Here is a 22,748-nt window from a genome sequence, read left to right as displayed (position 1 = left end):
AGTTTATAGCAAATATTCTGATGAATAAAAAAAATAAAAAAATTGAACATACTCTGCATTTTTTACAAATATTTTGAACGTAGAAACCAGGTCATTATTTACCTCGTGGATTATTATTCTCAAGCTGCACAATTCGGGGCGATTTTTTTTAATAATTTCTTTCAACGTGAATGTTGTGGTGAGGAAAATAGCATTTTGGTGTAAGCATGATTTTTAACATATTTTTTGTTTGTGGGTAGAAAAAAAAATTGTCTGTCTTTTACAATGCATTTTAATGTAATATAGGAGATTAAGATATTAAGATATTTATTGTAAAAAATTCAAATACGAATTTTACAGTGAATGTTGTACGATTATACAGGGAATGTTGTACGATTTTGCAGTGATTGTTGTACGACTTTGAAGTGAATGTAGTACGACTTTGGAGTGAATGTTGTACGACTTTGCAGTAAATGTTGTACGACTTTGCAGTAAATGTTGTACGGCTTTGCAATGAATGTTGTACGACTTTTCATGCAGTAAATGTTATACGACTTTACAGTGAATGTTATACGATTTTGCGGTGATTGCTGTGCGATGTTAAGGTGAATTTTGTAAGAAAGATAGATAGATAGATGTGCATATTTTACATGGCTAGCCTCACAAATATCGAGGGATATACCCTGTCTATTATTTCCAGGAGGGGCCATGGCTTAGATGGAGAGTCCTAGAGTATTTAAAGCTCATTTTGAGCTACGCAGACCCAATTAGAGCCCGCGCTCTACTAGACAACTCCCTGCAACATCCAACGGCCCACACAGTGTGCCATCTTCCCAATTTCCCTCACATGGCTTGGGTTAACCCGGGGCTATGGTAACATTCACTCGCCCGTGTTGAATCGCCGTCAAGAGGAATCGAACCCCGGTCTCCCGCACAGAGTACGAGAGCTATAACCACTAATCTACGGCGCCAACAACAAAGTAAACGCAACAAAGTAAACGCGAAGGCCTAAGAGGTTTGAGGACCGATCCTTAAAAATTTTTGCGAATTTGTTTATGGTGTAAGCAAAAGTTAAGAGCTCTGGAGACGTGAATAAAAAGTTTAAGCACATTACCACAACGAGATAAAACATGATGTGAGCGTGCTTAATCCGAAATCAAGAATACTAAAAACTTTTTATGCGCTTATTTAGCATTTCTGTAAAAAATTTATATGTGCATATATTCTTGTCCAGGCTCTATATCGAAAACCGAATGTCCAATTGCATGTATCCGCATCAGTTGAACTGCATGGGAACTATATGACTAATGCTTCTACTAATATTTGTTCTCTGTGTACTTAAAACCCTGAAAATGTCCATAAAGTGTACGGCTTGGCATTTACTTGTCTTTTTTGACAGTGATATCAACCAAATAAACATTCTAAGACATCGCACGTCTTGCCATTGTTGATGCGATTCGCCAGAGCCGTGACTATGGAAAAATATCGGAAGACTGTGAAGGAATTGTGTAAATGTCAGTTTCGAACATAAAATTCGAAAATTAGGAATGTTTGTTGATTTTTTTAACACAGAAGTTTTAGAAAAATTGCTGTGGCCAACAAAACTCCATAAATTTTCCAAGTGAATACACTCAATCATAGTGCCGTGTTTTTCCTGCGCTCGCAAAAATGGAGGTAACTTTTACGCTTAGTTTGTTTACATTTTTACCTCCATTTCTGCGCGCGCATCGGGCATTACGTAATTACTTAGATGCGTGCGCAAGTAAATATCAGGACCGTGATTCCATGTATGCAGTAGACTCGCCGATATAACGAACCTCCGATATGACGAACACCTCGATTTAACGAACCCCCAATTATAAAGAACACCTCGATTTAACGAACACCTCGATTTAACGAACTAAAGTTCGTCCCCCTTGGATTCTGCCTCCTTAAAAAACTGTTATAAATTGCCTCTATAAAACGAACCCTGATATAACGAACCCTCGAAACACCAAAACACACGCAATGTTTTCAATATTTTTACACCACGTTACGCACAGAAACAAGAAAACGCAATGCAATGTCATCCAAATTAAGTAATTCGAACCATAACATTCGATGTTCAAATCTAAACACTAAGTGTAAACAAAACGCAAAAAACTATTCAAAATTTTAAGGTAAAGAAGGCAAATTAAAACAGCAAGTGAATGAAAATGACGCAAGTGAATATCTCTATAACCGATAAATATAAAGCGCTGCAAAAAATTGCACAAGGCAAAAGTACAAACCAAAGCATCGCTGAAGAATATGGTGTCAAGAAAAACACTGTCTCGACCTGGATTGCAAATAAAAGAAAAATAACCGAAGCTTATCAATTAGGTCAAATCAATTCCAGTCGAAAAAAAATGAAGAGAATACCAACAGCGACCTTGATGAAGCTGTTTTTCTATGAAGAAAAAGAAAGGAAAAAGCTCCAAAACCTGGACCTTCTTGATTTCAAAGCTTTTGTGGGTTGGCTGGATGAATGGAAGCAGAGACAAAATGCAACTTTAAAAGCTGTTTCAGGAGAAGAGAATAGTGTTACTCAAATTTAGAGCCATTTTTGGAAAAAGTTAAAACGCGTCTCTACACAACAAACAACCAAATAATTTTATGATAGAAGTCTTTGCTTTGCTTCTTTTAAACAAACACGAACATATTTTATTCGAATTTCGTGTGGTGTGGTTCAACCTTAGTTAATTCTACGTATAGTGAAATATAAATCAAAAGTGTTTTTCATCCAAGTTCTTCTAATGGACAAAAATTTAAGCGATTTTGAGAAAATTGGGGAAAAATTTCCATTTTTTCTGATCTCTCGATATAACTAACCCTCGATTTAACGAATTTTTTCTATTCCCCTTGGGGGTTCGTTATATCGAGAGTCTACTGTATGACTGGACTAGAAATTCGCCGCATTTGTCATAAGCTTCCCCGTATTGAAAGTAATATAAAAGATTTTCGTATTTTGTGTTGGAATGCTATGCGACGACTTTTGTTAGATCAGGGCGTGTCTGGAAACAAAAGAACGTAAATCTTATTTAAAGTTTTATTGAGTAAAAAAGACGTAAACATTTGATATTTAGCTTGGCTAGAATTATGTTTATTTTTGTTGTTTACATACGTACTAACACCACTATACACGTGTAAACAAGCTCAAACAACAAATTTGCATATTTTGCCGCTTAACTGCAAACATTCAGAACTTTGTCTTCACTTCTACAGATCAAGATGGCGGATGAACAACAAAACACTCTGCTTTCTGACGACACAAACTACCGACTGACGCTTCAAACATACCTGAAATATATGCAACAACTTCCCCCACAAAGAGAATGGATGAACACAAAACTTGCTCCTCGTCTTAGGTAAGGTCGGTTAGATAAAAGTATTAGTTTTAATGACGTTTTTGTAATACCACACTAAAGGGGTTACGGTACGAATCCATGGGTTCTAAAAGGATTTTTTCTTAGATTTTCTGTAGGATTATCCGGGTGCAGGTGTTTGTTCAATTAATGGGAAATCTTGTTTTATTGTCACTTTGTTGCATTGTGGGAATTAATTATGTCATAACCCTCCTGTGTCGCATGTAGTGGAAAGGATCCTGTGTAAAAAACTTATCTTAACCCAGGGCGGTTTTGCGAATATCCGAGCAAAATCGGGCAAAAACCGTCCCACTGTTACATCACCATAACTTCTGGGGACTAGGTTGTCATAAAAAGGGCTTCCAAATTTTGGGATAAATTGACTACCCAGTGGTACCAAACATGAACCATCTATGTTTTTTCCTCAGCCATCAATAGCGGCTTAGAAACCTATTATGTATTACCAAAAAAAATATATTTTCGAAAACGGGCCGTACTTTAAGTGTTACCTATGAGATTGCAGCAATAAATTGGCTCAATTGAGAGAATGGTGGGTGATATGGTGTTGCAGCAACACGTGTTAAGATACAGCACGTGATATGTCTTCAAATGGAGGTTTAGATAGATGCAAATCATATATTTGTGCATTCTTGAACTATGGTTTATCTCAGAGAGCTGTTGGGTCTAGAATAACTTATGTGTGAAATAATTACGTCTGTTTTTTATATCATTAATGCGAATTTCACGGTGTAGGATTTTATTTTAAAGTATTTTTACCTGTAAATCGTAGTTAATATTATTCTTTTTTTTACATCTAGTGAAATTTTTCAGAGTAAGAATGTTCTCAAAGTGTTGGCTGTTGGTACTGGCTCAGGTGAAGTGGACATTGATTTTTTGGATGTCATTGTCAAGGTTGGAAAAGAGAAACATGGAGAAGACTACAGTGTTGTATACCAAGTTGTCGAGCCAAATCCTTCCAACGTGAAATTTTTTCGTGACGCTGTTACAGACAAGGAAAGCTACAGTAAAGTCAAATTTAATTGGTTTCAAGGTTTTTACGAGGATTTCTTAGAAGAATTCAAAAAAACAGAGAGTGAAGAAAATAAGTTCGATTTTGCTCACTTTGTGAGATGTTTTTACCATATCGACAGTGTGAAAGGTCTGGACACTACTTATCAGCATTTCCTTGCGAAAAATGGTATCGTAGCTGTGGTAGGCGAAAATGAAGATGCTTTTTGGCCAAAGAATATGTTGTTTTTAAACGATCATGGTATGAAGCACGAATGCTTCACGTGCTCGGGCCCAGTTTCCCAAGCTTATTTCTTACCTGGTTGGATATCGCAAGCAACAGAAAAGGGATGGAAACACGAAACTTACACGCATAGATATAATTTCGATGTTACGCCAATGTTTGACGAAACATCAAACATCGGTAACTATTTGATTGATTTTGCAACTCACGCGAAACAAGCTCGTAAAACTGTAAAGAAGGAAATTTTGGATGACTTTTTTGCATTTTTAAATAAAAATATTGTTGAAACAAAAATCGAAGAAGATGGGAAAGAGGTTAACAAAAAATATTTTCCATGTCAACTAGGAGCTATTATAATCACAAGAGAATGATGTAAAAGAATATAACAACGAATAAATATATGAATGATAAACCCCCTTAGCTGTTTCTTTGTCTAGTTAGAAGTACTTTTCTGCATGAAGCATTATCAATGATACATCATTTAAAATGCTTTCTCACCCTGGCCCACACATGTGCTACGCGATTCACGTGAACATGCTTTGCATCATTCAAGTGTGAAATTTTGCTGCAAAAATTTACTAAGCAGGATCGCCAACAAATAATTTTCTAAGTAAAATAAAATTACTCCCTAATTTTGAAATCACTTAAACTCTAATAAATAATTTACTGGTCACATTAGTGTACGCTATTGGTTGCATGACACTCCCTTTATCTTTATTCATGTTTTATTTCTACAAATCCCTCTACCTTATGATGTGTTTTAGAACAACAGAAAATATTTTCTGGTGTTCTATTGGATTTATATTATAATACCCGTATACGTCTGTCTGTCTCTCACGCAAAATGGTATTGCAAGAAGCAAGACGCATATATACAAGCGATGTTTCCCGATTTCGAAGACAGGACAAGAACCTCAAATTGGCCCAAAAACACCTAGAAAAAGGTAAAAAGTTAATACGCAAACGTGTGAAATTGATTAGATTGGCTGATAGAGAAAACTGGGCTACAGTTAATGAGTACTTAAGTGATGATATGGCCTCAGATTCTGACGACGAGAAAGGATAAACAGGGCAGTAAGATCAGCCAACGCGAAAATATAAAAAAGAAAGAAATCCAGAAGTGATAAGAGAGGCTTTGATAAGTCTAATGCATCATCCTTTTAAAGGAAATTACAAAGGTTATTCTGAGCAGAGTCGTTGGGGTTGTAGTAGGATAGGACATTTCAATTCGCAATACCCATTCAACAGAAATCCGAGCAGTTCAAGTTCCTTCAGACATCCTGCTTTGTGGTGGCTTAAATATGTGTTTAAATTTAGATACACATAGTCGAATCGAGCAAATCCACTTTTTTATTAGGGATAATTTTGGAGAATCAGGAGACTACAGAAAGGGTTGTCGGAAAACTATCGAAAAATTACGAATTCTGGCGAAGCGATCTCGAAGCATCACCTTTCGTTTTAAGCATGGTTAAACATGGATATAAATTACCTTTTTCTTTAAGACAAATCCCTCCTTTCTACGCGAAAAACAACGCGTCTAGGCTAAGACACAGCGGTTTCGTCGAGGCCAGCAAAAACGAGCTTCTACATCAAGGTTGCATTGAAGAGGTGAAAAGTATGCCATTTTGCTGCAATCCTTTGACAGTTGCTAAAAGAAAAAAGTTGAAATTGGTCATAGATTTGAGGCATGTCCACGAATATCTAAATTTCCCAAAGTTCAAATATGAGGATCTAAAAATTGCTAAACAGCATCTGGAAAAAGAATACTATTTTACCACTTTATCACTATGTTTCTATTCATGACGAATACAAAAAGTATTTAGGATTTGCATGGACATATAAAAATGGCACAACAAGATTTTCTCAATTTAAAGTTTTACCTCTTGGCTTAGCCAGCGCATGCTACGCTTTCACTAAGCTTACTAATCCTCTAGTGAAAAAATGGAGAAAACAAAGCATACGGAATACTATGTACTTAGATGACAGAATTTAGTCAGCAAAAAGTTTTTACCTGGCAAAACTGCACGCTGATATTGTAAAGATTTACATTACCCCTTAGAACTGACCTGACTAAAACAGACACACCCAAAACTGGGTTTCGGTTACTTACAACCTCGTCCCCAGGACCTCTTTTCGCTTTTTTGATATCGGGGATGGCGCGAAGAAGATATCAAAAAAGATATCAAAAAAGCGAAAAGAGGTCCTGGGGACGAGGTTGGGTTACTTAGGCATCCTTTGAGTTTGTTTTTTTTACCCAATTTCTGGCTTTTTTATTGCAATAAAGTTATAATTTGTATGGATAGATTGGGTCTGTTTTACTTTTCGGAATAAAACACAGCGTACTATGTTCTGCTATAGACAAGTTTTGCTATGCAAGGCCCATAATAACTAGGTTGTTTTTTATATCTTATTTTTACTTAAAACTTTTAGCATTAATCTCGTTAGTTTTTATGAACAATGAAATTAAGTTTACCCTTGCTGCTCTACCTTATCCACTCATTCTCATAGAAATAAAACAAATGTTAAAGCATAGTCTTACAAAACACGTCAACAGTTTTAAAACATTCTATGTACGAAAGTGGAAATGCGAAATAGAATACTGGAGCGAAGTGTAATGTTTTTCTTTATAACCCGGGTGTAATTGTGCTTTTTAGTAACCGCACTACCGTTTCCAGTGTTAATAAAATGTCGGCGCCCCTTTCCTAGGTACCATGTTTGTTATCGAACTGTTCACCTTATAAAGAGTAGGTAGAGAATTTGTTCGTATGGCTGTAAACTTATTCGTCTGTCAGATTTGAGTTTGCCATAGGGTTGTAATTGTAATAGGGTAAATAGGATTTTAAAAAGTTTTAATAAAAATATGTTTACGCTTGGGGTGTTCATTGATCTTACAAAAGAATTTGATACCGTGAACCATAAAATTCTCCTATCAAAGTTGCAATGCTACGGAGTACAGGACTCAAACTTACTTTGGTTTAAAGACTATCTTACATACAGAAAACAATGTATTCCTCACGGTAATCATACGACTGAACTCAAAAATGTAAAATGTGGAGTTCCACAGTGCTCTATACTTGGACCGCTCTTATTTTTAATATATGGTAATGGTTTGCATTATGCATCGACAATTTTATTCTTTTTGCGAATGATACTAACTTATTCTACGCTCACAAAGATATAAAAACACTCTTTACTACGGTAAACAAAAAACTGATTAGTATTAATGAATGGGTTAAAGCAAACAAACCGTGCCTAAATGTAAATAAAACAAAATATACGCTATTCTGCAAAAAGTCTAAATCAGACGACTTGTCTTTAAAACTACCAGATCTATGAATAAATGAAATTAACATAAAAAGGAAAAGTTTTCTAAACTTTTTAGGTGTTCTTATTGACAGAAAACTGTCTTGGAAAACCCATAAACTAACAGTAGAAAATAAGATTTCCAAAGTATTTGGAATATTATACAAAGCGAAGCCATTACAAAAGTTTCATGTCTATTTTTATTATTTTTCTCTACTCACAGCTAACTGTTATTTATCTATAAAATCAGGTATGGCATTGGAAGCATTCCTTCACAAATTAGTTTCTAGAACTAAAACACATGTGTTAAACAAGATATTTGATAAACAATTTTCACATTCCAAAGACCTTACTAGTGACCAGTAGATAGTCAATATCTTATCACAGGCCATCATTATGAAGCACAATGTTGATGAAGACAAAAAAATCTGTTTGCTTGTTGACGCATTTTAAGAAAATCACAAAACATTTCTTGTTATTTAATGATATAATTTGTGATATTTTTAGTATTACATTTTTGTAGTATTTTTGCAACTATAGAGAAATTGTAAATATTTCTCCTTTACGTTATTTGTAACCTGCTATCTTCATTCCACCTCAGCTATATGGGCTTGTTGATAAGACAAAATATGTCTTCTACATACTCCAGTCATTATTTGATTGTGAAAATGAACAAACATGTAAAAACAATATTATTTTGACGAAATAGATCCATACAATACATTAGTTAGCTATCAACTCTTTTAGCTAACAGCTCGAAGTTAGGTAGCATAAAATTGTGTTTCGATGATGGTTACCCCACAATGGAATCAGCTCCCTTTTGTTAAGTTTCAAAAAATTCTTGAATTTGCCCACAGTATTCACAAAATAACTTTCCAAGATTTGTTAGGAACAATACACAAGGGCTCCAGCCTGGCTGCAACGACCACAGGGACTTTTGTTTTTTAAAAAAGCATGCCCTTTGGTCGTAGTAAAGCACCAATGTTGTATCTTAAAACTATAGCTACACGACGAGAACTTACTAAATTTACAAAAACACTTTGAATTTCTGTGAAAAATACTTTGTCTAAGAACTGCGTGTGCCAAGAATGTCAGGAGTTGTTATTACCAGTAGGACATCGAACGAAGTAGCACAAAAGTCCTGCACATAACTTTGACAAAAAACGTAATGGCAGACGGATATACTGCGGAATTTTGTCTCAAACATAAATTTTTAAAAGTTTGTAGGTATAGTTCTTTAAAAAGCTTTTGATACAATTTTCTTTATATCATTATGGTTAATAACGACCCACAACTCTATTTACATTAAGGGTTGTCTTTTTTTGTGAGCAAGTCAGCAGAATTATAAGAGCTATTTTGAATTTCAAGAATTACATAATTCAAGCGGCTTGAGAAAAGTGTGGAGGGTTGTTAAAAGGAAACATTTGATTAGACATTTGTTACACACAATGTTTACCAGATTCTGAAATGGGTGACAAATTAACACAGTAGTTGTTATTATAAAGGCTATTATTGAAGACCCCCATATTGTTAGGCTGACACACGGACTTTATTTATTTATCTATTTTCTTTGTTTTGTGAAAAAAGGCAAAAACTTTTTCTAATTAAGTAGACTAAAATTCCTGGGAAGAACTTTTTAGCATCAGTTTAATAATAACCCTATTTCGTTACATTTTTTTCAGCTCAAAATAAAACTGAAATTTTCAGTCAATGTTATGCTAAAATTTATTATTAAAAATGCACATGATAATGTTACAGTAAAAGTCTTCTTACTTGTACTAAATATGCCCCGATTTCAAGCAGAGTTCAATTAGCATAAAATTAAAATACATGTTTTATGAACCTAAGATTTCACATTTTATCAAGGTTCAGGTGAGGATTTTAAAAATGATGTTTATTTTGTGTAAAAAAGCTGTAGCATCGGCACATCAAAGAAAACTAATTCTGAAAAGTTTAATAAGGGAATGTTAACAAATGATTTTTGTGTTATCAGGATATGCTGATAGATGTTAACTCCTCCCTCTCTCTGTTAATCAGCTGAAGAATATAAAAAGTGATGAAATTATAAATTTAAAATACTACCATTGTCCACAACTTGCCAAAAAAACAGACCTTAATTCATAATTTCCTTTATTAACCTCTTTTGATACGTCTAAATTCTAAGAGCTATCTAAAATATTATGAGGCCAGTCTTAAAACATAAATTTCAATTCTTTTTGTGGGAGCTATTTTCGATTTCCATTAAATTGTACTGAAACATGACTAAATGGCAACTTTTGTGATGTCAACAGTTAAAGCGGACAAAACACAATTTATTTCGTACACAAAACACAATTTATTTTTATTTATTTATTTAATTCAATTGATCAAATTTGTTGAATCAAATTTTAGTGAATTCAAAATTTAAAAAATCAGGCCTGTTTAACGTTTTGGATTTGACAAATTTGGATTTATCTTCGAAATGTGTGTGTGTGTGTGAGAGAGAGAGAGAGAAATCCTGGATACTGAGACATTTAAATGCTAATACATTCATCAAAACTTGTCCAGGTTATTATATTCATATCGTCAATTTTACATGACAGAATTTGTATCATGGAATTTCCAGAATTCCTATATCAGTTTCAAAGATATCCAGTTAATTATTTTTTTTGAGATAACTATGTAAAAAATCTGTTATTTTAATTTTTTTTAGATAAGGGTTAGACAGATTAGATATAGACAAAATGCTTATGGGCTAAAGACGAATTTGAAAAACTTAAGACGGTAAAGAAGGCGCGTAGAATGTATCCTACTCAGAGTTTGAATCTTCTTGCCTCATAAAACAGATCCTGATAAAAATAAATAAAGACGAACTTTCTAAATAAACTTAAGTTTTTTTAAGAAGCAAGAAGTCAATTTGGGCATGGTTAAAATTAGTAAGGGTATAATTGAATCTACGTTTGTAAATTTGCGTAAGAAGGAACTCAAGTAGAGAGACTAGCTATTAACCGTTGTTCTTCCTTCAGGGGACTGTAAAAAACTGATGCGAACTAAAAATGTAAACATTCAAAAATATCTCATGTGACAACAGCCAATGGCAACCTCGTTTCGTGAATAAATATCAAACAACTTTCACTCAGGAACCAAAGCATATCATGTGTGCACGCGCCTTACATTCAAGCAGAAAGAAAAGAAAATTATGCCGTCAAGCTTAGAAACTACTTTGAGCCAGACAGGAAAGAAATTTACGAAGTATAATTTTTTATTTTCACTACCTGAAAAACATATTTGTCATCTTGAGGAAATTTCTTCTCTTGTGTTTGGAATGTACGGAAGTCGCGTTTCAATTATGGATTGTATTAATCATATGAATTAATGAACAAAATACAAAAGTATGGACTTTCTTATTCCGCATTCGATTGTCTCCTATCGCGTGGTTAGATGACCTTTCCGTAAAAAAATAATGGGAAAGGAAGATAAAAATAGCAGATATCAAAAGTCATTCGTTTTTTTTTTTCGCTTGTACGTTTCTTTTGTAATCACACGTATACAAAATTTGGTAAAGCCCTGGAGAAGAGGCTAGCGAATTACTTTAAACATTTAAAAAGCACAAAAGATAAAGTTTGTAAAACCTGAACTTTCGGGCCTGTAAACTTGCAAGTTATGCGGTAAACTGACCACACTTCAACCTCGTCCCCAGGGACATCTCGCCGTCTTGATATTAAAAAAAGAGACAATAGGGGCTGAGAGCGAGGTTGATCACATTCGTTTTAGGAAATTCTCATAGTTTTAACCGCGTTGAAAATTATAAAGCCATTTTACTTTTAGTTTGTTTATTTTTTTAATTAGTTTACCTCTGATTTAATGTCTTTTCCTGCAGTTAATATTATGCATATATTAACCTGATCTTAATTGGTTATAATAACTTCCAGTCGCCTTGACTAGTTATTAACATTCTGCGTCATTGTGTACAGTAATTGACTTTAAAAGTTTATTTCTTGTGGTTTAATTAAGTAAACATGTAAACAACACGAGTGAGCGATCCTTTCATCATTTTGTGTTGTATCTCTTGCTTAAACAATTCCAATTCCCCCCTCTCCCCCTCTCCCCTTCTCCCCCTCTCCCCCTATAAACAAAGGGACGCAGGGTTTAGAAAAAGTTTTTTCGGAAGAGAAACGAAACTCGTCAATGCCTTTTATTTTTTTTACGCAAAGCAGGCATGGAAGAAAATCTATGAATATCATTTTTAGGGTAGGCTATGAGGTAGGCCATATGGCTAGGCCATGGCCAACAGGTTATGTTTTCCGGAAGCCAAAAAAATTCAATATGTTGCGTGTTCAAGGGGAAATACAATTTTCATTTTTTTCTAAATATATTGCATCCCCTTCTAATTGTGTCCTGTATTAGTTCGTATTCTTCAGTATTAAAATAAACTGATGATTCATAATCAGACAACATTAAATATAATTGGTCCCAAAACGGAAAAGTTAAACATTATACAGCCATGTTTGTTATTCTGCCATTACACATGTGGGTCGGTATGACATTTTTATTTTTATTTTTTGGTATACATTTTCTAGTGTTTGAAATAAATGAATTTTTTATAGTAGCATTAGATTACATTTTCTCACACTCACGTTTTCTGTGAGATTGATCATTGTAACAACAAAAGACTTTAATGAGGATCCACTCGCTTTAATGAACTTTTTTTCCTCTTTAAAGTTAACCTTGAGAGAGTTCAAAAATAAACTTACGATTATATACCATAGACTAGTTATTAATGCGTTATTGATAGTGTTGTTGTTGTTGTTATTATTGTTATTAAGAAAATTTGAAGGCTACCCTTTAGATCCCTCTTAACTACATTCATTCTATTTTGTTTTTATTTTTTTAACTAGTGAATTCTAAAAAAATCATTTTATCTCGTCGAAATTGACAACCTTTATATTCATCATATTTTGTCATATGAAAATCAAAAGTACCAAGTTAATCGTCTAGGTATTTAGTATCTAGGTATCTAGGTTTTGACAGAACCTTCTTGTATGTTTTCTCCTTATGTTTATTAAAAATCCTAGAATTGATTTGGACGATTTTAACATTAATTTAGCAACAGTGGTGAAAGCGTGCTACAATGATATACAAGTATATTTCAAAGTAAAAAAGAAGCTGCTTAAGGGTATTGAATCATTTCCCTTTGTGGTGGACGACCTTTTTTATACTTTTGTAACCCCGCGCTACAAAAATTAACCCGATGTTATATTATTGACTAAAATGGTGGTCGTATCAACAAAATCAAGCCGAACAACATGCTGTATTTTGAGGGCCAGAATAATTTTTTTTAGTTAAAAGAAATGAATTTATTATTAATATTTGATCAGACGTTTAAAGTTAATACGTATCTATTACTAAATAAAATAAAATTTTAAAAGCACACAACGCATCTTTGTGTGCGTGTTTACAAATTACGCAATATTAAATTATACAGGAATAGATAAACATATTATTTATTATTAAATAAAAATAGATCTCTAATTAAAAAAAAATGTGTACAAATACAAATTAAAATAGTTGCTCGTAATTGACCAGCAGAGAAATTGCAAAATCCATGTTTAAATTACGAGAAAAAAGGGCTTTGAACCAAACTTGGTAAGCCTTTTTAATTATTTATCCACTGTATGCGTAAGATTATTTTAAATAATCCTTCGCATCGTTACCATAGCAACGTCCTTAAGATCAAAGAAAACCTTTGTAGCACCTTCCGCAATCTTGTTCCCATGGATTCTTTTTCGCTGTTTGATATGCGTGCTGGTGCGTCGCGTTAGTCATATATTAGAAAGCGAAGGAGAGGTATGAGATCGGCACCTTTCCATCGGTTATAAAAAGATCTAGTCTGTACAGATGTCTCCCAGTGGGCACTTCAACGTTGAATCAACGTTGAAAAGACGTTGCTTGCGACGTTGAAAAGACGTTGATTTTACGTTGCAAATGAAAGTTTTTTTGACGTCTTTTTCCGACGTCTATTCAACGTCGGACATCAACGTCTTTTCAACGTTGAAACAACGTCTCGCAACGTCTTTTCAACGTTGAAACAACGTCTCGCAACGTCTTTTCAACGTTGAAACAACGTTGCAGGACGTTGTTTCAACGTTGAAAAGACGTTGATGTCCGACGTTGAATAGACGTCGGAAAAAGACGTCAAAAAAACTTTCATTTGCAACGTAAAATCAACGTCTTTTCAACGTCGCAAGCTACGTTGAAACAACGTCCTGCAACGTCTCTTCAACGTTGAAACAACGTCTCGCTACGTCTTTTAAACATTGAAATAACTTCTCGCAACGTCTTTTCAACGTTGAAAAAACGTCTAACAACGTCTAATCAACGTCGTTTGGAAATGCTCTCGCAACCGTTATTCAGCGTCTTTTCAACCTTAAGAAACAGACAAACTTGACCGAATCAAATCATAATCGCCATTGTGGCTTCAGTTTTATATGTCCATAGTTTACATGTCCATGTATCTATTCCCTAGCATGATTCCGACGCTTATATTTGTGTTACGTTATTTGTACATGGTTATTGCGAAAAAGAAATAAAATCATTTCTACGATATGTCATTTTTTTATTATAAACATCGGCAGTATATACAACTTCTCCGCTGAAAACTTCCTAAATGAAACTTAACGGAGTTTTATAATACAAAATATAAAAACGATATTTCAAGTATTCACAACTGGTACTATGTGAGAATCTCCAGCGTTCCAACCCAATGCAAAAAATGTAACGCAGCAATGACGAGGTTGTTAAACGTGCAGTATTTGCAAATTTATAGCTGCGATTTCATGTGCCAGGCACGCCTCCTGATAAGGCAGCCTGTTAGTATGCTCAAATCACCTAAAGTGTCAAGCAAAACTGTTGCACCGAAGTCTTTAATCAAGCATTGGTTAGAGAAAAAGTATGTTTTCTTAATGAAGTCAGAGTTGAATACAAGGGTGTTTGTTAAGGATACCAGATGCGAATAAATACGATCATGATGCTATACTTTATAAAAAGTGTGAAAAGCCACCGTCCTCACCAGGTGCAAGAAGTCCAGGAATCGAGGTTGAAAATTACAATAAAAATATAATGAATATTATATTAGCACTGTATTTCCTTAAAAAAAGCACCCACTCATGCATATTCCATACTTTTACTAGTCACAAGTCCGATCTCTAGTAGAAACACTAAAAATTGTTGAGCTAAAATCACTTTAACATTTTGCCATTCTAATTTTCTGCCACCCAATCAAAATTAATATAAGCTAGAAGAATTTATTACGGCGCTTGAAAAATTTATAATCCTCTCTGATATAAAAGTTGTAAATTATTTAAAAATTAATCGATTTAATTTTCTTCGGCATTAGTTCTTCCCGCTCCTCCACATCTATCAGGTGCATATTTAAGGATTGATGCCGTACACGCACGAACTTCTCCTTCTGTCGCATTCTTTTGATGTTTGATAACAGTCTCTACAACGTAACAAAATTCTTATCACATATTGATGGAGGTAGTTTACAGTACAACAGCTGGACAAATAGATTTCCTCAGATTAATGTGTATTTTTCCCCCTGAACGTCGACCCCTCGAAATGGCGGGAAAAACTTAATACAAACTTGTCGGTTTGGATTAGCACTTTAATAAGAGCTATTGTATTTATTTGTACATATTTTAACCGACAATAAATAAATTAACAACAACAAACTAAAACGCTTACAAGCACATATATAAATTGAATATTAGGAATAGGATTTTTTTACTAACCGACAACAGCTTTATATAAGTTCATCCTTGCAAACCCAACCTTTTCACTTTTTCCCTTCCCTTTCATGTTGAGTGCCGACATTACTTCATTATTCATGATTCTATAATGAAAGTGGAATAAAAGTAAAACAATCGACATCGTAAGCGCATTTAATATATAGTTGCGAGTCCATTAGGCTGCGGGGCCGCATTCCGTAAACTATTCATTCAATTAAATAATTCTTGGACCTCGTGCACGATTTTTTTATGGAGAAGATGAAACGAAGCATGTGGGCACAACAAAGTGATTTTCCACTACCACTGTAAACTACACAACAAAGGTTAGTACATTTTAAATTCTCTAAGGGGTACTTATGCTTTGACTCACTTTAACAGAACATTTTTCACATTTTCGCGAATTTTTGAGCCACCAACTCTTGATAACTGGGATAGCTGTAAAATGAAACATATATCAATAAATATATTTCTAGCTACAGGTGCACACAAACACAAAAGTAGAAAAGTAGTATTTAGCTAGCTATAGTTGTTTCCAGGAGGGACAACAAAGGCAGTTCTTTAAGCTGTGTTCACACTTCATTAGAAGTGTAAGAATTCTCAGATCCAGGTTAACATTATCAAATTTTGAAAAAGAAAACAAGGAACTTTTGAGAAAAATGAGTGGCATATTTGGATTTATCAGCAAAAATTATATAACATAGGAAATTTAGAATACCAAGAGATTATTAGAACAGGATTTATTGTAATTTAAAGTTTTTAAATTTTATAAGAGTTAAAAAATTTCACTGCAGTTAATTTGTGTGGTCATTTCTTCATACAACATCAAAAGTTTGGCAGTTGTACTTAGTGTATAAACTTGAAAATTTGCATGTTTCCATAAATTTTGATGCTGAATTTAAATATGTTGGTCATTTTTGTTAAAAATGATCAGAAAATTCCAAGCATGTTAACCCGGATCCGAGAATAAGTGAACATGCTGTCAGGCTAAATAGTGTGTTTCATGTATCCTTTGGGAAAAAATGAATGTAAATGTTTAACTGACCAATCTATCATAGTTTGACTTGTCTTTTAATGTCTCCTCAAACTCTATTAGCTCTTGAACACTCTTTAGCAGTTCAAATGGCTCCTGTGGTTGAGCTGTGTCCGGCTCTGCTGCTTTTTCATTTTGTCTTCCCAACAAATTCCTGATATCGGTTAGGAGATACAATACCCTCTTCTGAAACTCTAAATCATAATTGGATTTTTTATTTACTAAATATATATATACCATGTATTTCAGTGGGATATTTTAAACATATCTATTTTATTGAATCCTGCTTTGTAATTACAACTTACTTCCTGTCGACATAGGAAAGGGATCGTTTCCAGAACTTCCACCTGCATTCTGTGATCCAGATGGTGTTTGTCTTACTGGACTGACATGCTTCCTCTTTAAACTATTTGGTGGTGTATGTGTTGGTGTTGTGTTTTGATGTTGTATCAATGGTCTGACTTCTGGTGACATGATGGATGAGTCTGTAAGCACATAAAAAAGGTATTTAATATCAATGTTGTATTAAGGGTATAAAAAAGTGCGAGAATAAAAGCGTGCAAAATAAAAAAGTGTGAAACTTGTTATCCCATGAAAACACTAAAATCGCACTTCCTAAAAATGTTGCCGATTAACACTAATTAATTCCGCCCTAATCTAAAAAAATTGAGGGACTAAAATTAATCCCACACTTTTTTTATTTTCACACTTTATACCCTTAAGGTATATAATATGCCTTATGTACTAATCTTTGTGCATATTAAATTCCACATATTTGTGCTTAAAGAATGTACATGTATATACAAATAAGAAATCTGTTTTGAACATTTTGTAAAAAAATTATGTAAGCACTTACCAGAGTCTTGAGCATCATCTTCTATATGTCGATATGTCATTGGTGGTTCACTTGGTATTGGTTTTTCTAAAAGTTTTCATTTTTGCATAAAAAAATCATAGCAACAGTGCTTTTCAAAAATAAATGTTTGAAAACTTTGAACATTTCGAAATACACAAAGTAAAAACGTAACAAGCTTTTACGAATTGCATAAAAATTGCATAAAAATTTCTGGAATACAAAATTAATCATACTTTTTGTAAACAATACATCACAAGACGGCGAGCTTTGTTTTTTTGTGATGACTTCTTCGTCATCCGTTTCTGCCTCCGTGAAATCAAACTCCTCACATAGTTTTCTATCTGTAAAGATAATATATAATGGTTCTGATACATGATTAGTTTTTTTTAAAGTTGTATTTGACTAATTAATTGAAGTAAAGCCACTTAGCATCGTACCTCCTGTAATTTTAACTCGGACTAGTGGAAATTTGTGCCATAATGCTGTAGGTTCTTTTAATTCTGCAGCTGCCTTCTCGACATTCAAAAAACTTGGCCAGTAGACTAAATTATTTTTTATCCAAACTGTTGGTATTGTACCTTCTTCTTCTTGTTTGTTTTCCAACCATATTGCTCGGCTCCAACTCATTTTATTCAAATATAGCTAATATAAAACAATGGTTACTCAAGGGAATTAAGGATTTAAATATTGACTTAACATGACAAGATCAAATACCGGATTGTAAGACTGTCGAATGAGGCATGAAGTTGGCTGATAGAAAATCTCAATCTTTTTCCAGCTCTTTGCAATAATTACAAGTTTAATAACTAAGTTTTAACCTAATTTGTATATATACATAATACTAGTGGTGTGTGCAGGTCTCTGGTATAAAGCAAGTAGTGATCACCAAGTTAATTTTCTTATTTTTGTTATAATTTTAGTGTAAGAATTGTAATTTATCAAGCAAGCAAGCACTCTATTTTTTAATAGAATTCCACAGGTGCACAAAATGTATTGAAGGAACCTTCAAGCAGACAATACAATCATAAGTTTTCAATCCTCTACGTTTATTTATCAGCATTTTCACTTCTGCATAGTTATGAATGTCTTTCAAGTACTTAAATGTCACAATTTTTTGCGAATCGATCGAGTTCAGATATTTCGCGGGATTAAATTTTAGTCAATATGCCTTTTTCATGAAAAGTTGGATTTTTTAAGTCAAAACAAATTAAAAGAATTTACATGGGCTTTGGAACAAAACATGCAGCTTTTTAAATATGATGATTTATAACTAAGAATTACTAAATACTTGATATTTAGCTTCAGCTATATATTTTTTTGTCACAATGTTTTCGAATAGATTGCTATAAATGCTTGCATATGCCAGGCACGCCCTCTTATAAGGCAGCCTGTTAGCATGCTCCAACCACCTGTATGTGTCAAGCATAACTGGTGCACATGAAAGCAAAATATTTGCATAGTCTTGGACCATCTTTAATCAGGAAATTCAGTAGACGTTTAACGACCCCTAGACATACCAAATGCATGTAATCTAAAACAAAGTCTGTAACACAACATATGTTATACTGTATCAGGGGGCTTAATTTGAGCTGGTGTTTTTTGTACTCATATTTTAGAAAACCAGCGTCAGTACGGGGATTTTTATCAATGTCATTAAAGATTATCCGACCTTCGATATACTCTCCAGCAACAGTACAACGTTCACAACCGTCGTATCCTGTATGGCCTTTTATGCCTTTTAAAAATTGCCTTGCTGGGGCGTCGCAAGTGAAAAAGTGCAAAGCCACTCGTACATCAATATCATTTACGATCATGGTATCACTTCGAAGTTTATGCAGCTCTTCCAGAAATTCATGGCAAAAGTATTCAACAGGTGTTGGTTTGCTATTGCCACAAAAAAGTGCTATCACAAATGGTGTTGCATATTCAAATTGACCTAGAATTGGCCAAAATTGGGTGCTTGATGACTTATATAAAGGTATTCCATCTATATTTATTGCAAGCTTGATATATTCTGTTACGGTGATGTTCGGATTGTTAAGAAGCATTCGTCTTATTCCATTTTCTATGCCCAAGTAAACATATTTTCCCGCACAGATTGAATCTGTGTTCACGTTTCTTGGTGTCTTGAGAAGAGTGCGACTATCTTTTGGGAGAGTATGCCCATTTTTTCTCAAGATGTCCAAAAGTTCATTAACAGAATTTCTTGTAACTCTATTTCGCACTGCCCATGACGCAAGTTCTTCCGATAATGTGATGTTTCCCATTGCATCACTTAACCACTCTTCATCACTACTACTGCCACTGTCATTTACAGTATCAGTTGAGTCAATATCACAGTCCATGCTACATGAATTGCTTTCAATGTAACACTCTTCAAAAATTTGATTTCCCCCTTCCCTGTGAGTTTCAACTGCATCATCGCTATCACTGCTTCTTGCAAGTTTGTTCACTTCAGCAATATTTTTTCTGTATCTTTTCAAATATGCCATGACACTAAAAAATATTTTATAATGATAAAACGTTTTTATATCATTTGATACCTAAGGGCAGAGATTTTGGTAGAATGAAAATTTGGCGGTGCCTGCCAAATTAAATTCCCCGCCAAAATTAACTTTTTCGCCATCCGCCAATTTTTTCGTGTTGCTACTGTACAAGAGGATTTCAATGGACATGCTTTTAGTATTGACGACGAATGACTTTTTTTTTATCTAAAGTTGATGGTTATTAATGTAAACAAGATGCAGGCGCTGCATAAACTATCTCGCTATTAAAAATGCACAACTATGAAACATCGACAATGCGACCCAATTCTACAATTTCTGCTAACAAAAAATACAGCCTATCATTCATGGTTACAGTGGCGCGATTGAAACGTTTATGGTCTTAAACGGCATTTAGGTGACAAAAAATTAACACTTTGATGTCACTATCATGTTCAGTATACCTTTTTTGTTAACTGTGCCAAATGTTGTCGAAAATAAAGTAGTTTTAATTTTTGGGCTAATTTTGGCCTAAAATGACATTTAGGTGACAAAAAATCCAAATTTTGAAGTTACCATCATGTTCAGCATACTTTTCTTGTTAATTGAGCCAAATTTTGTCGAAAATAAAGTAGTTTTAATTTTTGGGCAAATTTTGGCCTAAAATGACATTTAGATGACAAGAAATCCAAATTTTGATGTCACCATCATGTTCAGCATACTTTTCTTATTAACTGAGCCAAATTTTGTCGAAAGTAAAGTAGTTTTAATTTTCGGACCAATTTTGGCCTAAAATGACATTTAGGTGACAAAAAATCAAAATTTTGATGTCACCATTATGTTCAGCATACTTTATTTGTTAACTGTGCCAAATTTGGTCGAAAATGAAGTAGTTTTAATTTTCAGACCAATTTTGGCCTAAAATGACATTTAGGTGACAAAAAATCAAAATTTTGATGTCACCATTATGTTCAGCATACTTTTTTTGTTAACTGTGCCAAATTTTGTCGAAAACAAATACCAATTTTGGTCTGAAACGTCATTTAGATGACTTCTAAGTACTTAGAGAGTTTAGGTACGAAGTTTAAATCTGTGACGTTGCAATTGACCATTTGGGACATAGTTAGCCAGTTACGAGTTGGAAACCAATACTATCCTCGCAGGCGAGATAGTAAAAACTAATGTTGTCACATGATTTACAAAGAAACAAACAATCTTTCATATTTTTAATGAGTTTTACGTTATCCGTCAAATTAAATTCCCGCCAAAATTAATAAATTTTGTTCTCCGCCAAATTTAATTTTTTTTGTTATCTGCCAAATTTTCTTCCCGCCAAAATTTTTGGATTGCAAGTATGTGTAATGTACTGTAAAATAATAAAAAAAGCTGGAAATACAAAATAACAATACCAGGCTGGAACATTAAAAAAGTAAGACCACCTCAGCCTGGGCATTATATCCATTAAATATTTTTTGAGAAATCTAGCTAGCATTGTTTTTTTAGAGATAAGTCTCTGGAAATAAATTTTTCTTACATTCTGAAGAATCCCCATCTCTCTTGTACTGAAATGTCGACTTGTTGACATGCAGACAAATAACATCACTTCGGCAATTTTTTGCCGACATGGAAAAATTTGATTTAAAATAATTTAGGGTCAAACGATTTATTTCTAGAATGTGTCAAATAAATATGCGTGAAAATTTTAGCTAACTTTTTCTTTCTTTAGATTCTGCTACGAATGCTACCGAAGCAAAGTTTACGAATTAGCATATGCTGTACAGAAATACTTTACTCACGTCTGTGGTTCTTCGCCCTTTTCGCCTTGTGAGTTGATACGAACTTCTTAGGGGCTTAGGCGCGAATTTCCTCATCGAAAGTTTCCCGCCAATGACTAGGAGGGATATTACATGCGACAAAGTAAAGGTTTAAATATGTGAAAGCGAAGTAAATAAACAGTTATTATTGTATTATAAATTATAATTTGACAAAATGGATTGTATTTTAAATGTCTCACATCCATAATACAAGTTGAAATATTTGTTTCTCTCAAAATACGAGGACAAAAAACCCCCTGATAAATATTACAAAAAATAAATCGAACGTTTGGTACGCTCTGTTGAAAAAAAATCCATTGAATGTTTTGTGTACATTTCATGTTTGTGTTCATTCATTCTCTGATGTTATGTCACAAAAGTTTTAACATAGCATAAGAGAATGAATGCACATTCGGCTCTTATGTAAAAAAGTACATAGATGCGGCTGTAAAGTTGCAAACAAATGGTAATATTTTGAAGTAGTAAAACTGCAGTAAAATTAGCGATATATATGAAAAACAACATAACGTCGGCATTAATATATCCAATCGCTGACAAATTACAAAAAAATTAAGTAAAACGTGCGTTCTTTATTTCTAGTTTATGACGATCTTTAACAAACACCGAGTACGCTTCGTTATTTTGTTGGACAGTTTGGAACACTTCTATGAACGTCTGTTTGAGATATAACTTTGCAGGCCAGTGTGAGACGAACTAAAACAAATAAGATTTGAACGGAACAGATTCTCGGTAAAAAGTTAATTTGGTGCAACGTTGAATAAACGTCGATAAGACGTCGGTTGAATCAACGTTGCAGTGCAACGTTGAATAAACGTCGATAAGACGTCGGTTGAATCAACGTTGCGGGTGCGACGTTGAA

The 22,748-nt window shown here is 33.9% G+C and overlaps 2 protein-coding genes and 1 long non-coding RNA gene across 3 annotated transcripts; 2 read left to right on the top strand and 1 right to left on the bottom strand.

Annotated features, from left to right (window-relative positions):
• The first annotated feature begins 97 nt into the window (after positions 1–97).
• On the top strand, positions 98–5,030 carry LOC130622864 (histamine N-methyltransferase B-like). Its single transcript, XM_057438314.1, has 3 exons — positions 98–200; positions 3,223–3,365; positions 4,181–5,030. The coding sequence occupies exons 2-3, from the start codon at positions 3,229–3,231 to the stop codon at positions 4,983–4,985; spliced, it is 942 nt and encodes a 313-aa protein (XP_057294297.1). The 5' UTR covers positions 98–200; positions 3,223–3,228; the 3' UTR covers positions 4,986–5,030.
• A 9,460-nt stretch (positions 5,031–14,490) lies between these two features.
• On the bottom strand, positions 14,491–17,189 carry LOC130622869 (uncharacterized). The gene is made up of 3 exons (XM_057438319.1): positions 17,021–17,189; positions 16,728–16,909; positions 14,491–16,120 (listed from the first exon to the last, which is right to left on the bottom strand). Exons 1-3 carry the CDS (start codon positions 17,187–17,189, stop codon positions 16,052–16,054), a joined length of 420 nt encoding a protein of 139 aa, XP_057294302.1. The 3' UTR covers positions 14,491–16,051.
• Positions 15,871–22,092, top strand: LOC130622870 (uncharacterized). The gene is made up of 3 exons (XR_008981106.1): positions 15,871–16,008; positions 17,036–17,219; positions 21,781–22,092. It is a non-coding gene; the product is annotated as an uncharacterized LOC130622870 (long non-coding RNA).
• Positions 22,093–22,748: the final 656 nt, after the last annotated feature.

The sequence above is a fragment of the Hydractinia symbiolongicarpus genome, chromosome 13, assembly GCF_029227915.1.
Source record: "Hydractinia symbiolongicarpus strain clone_291-10 chromosome 13, HSymV2.1, whole genome shotgun sequence".
In the NCBI taxonomy this organism is placed as follows: domain Eukaryota; kingdom Metazoa; phylum Cnidaria; class Hydrozoa; order Anthoathecata; family Hydractiniidae; genus Hydractinia; species Hydractinia symbiolongicarpus.
This window is presented reverse-complemented; position numbering and strand designations above follow the sequence as displayed.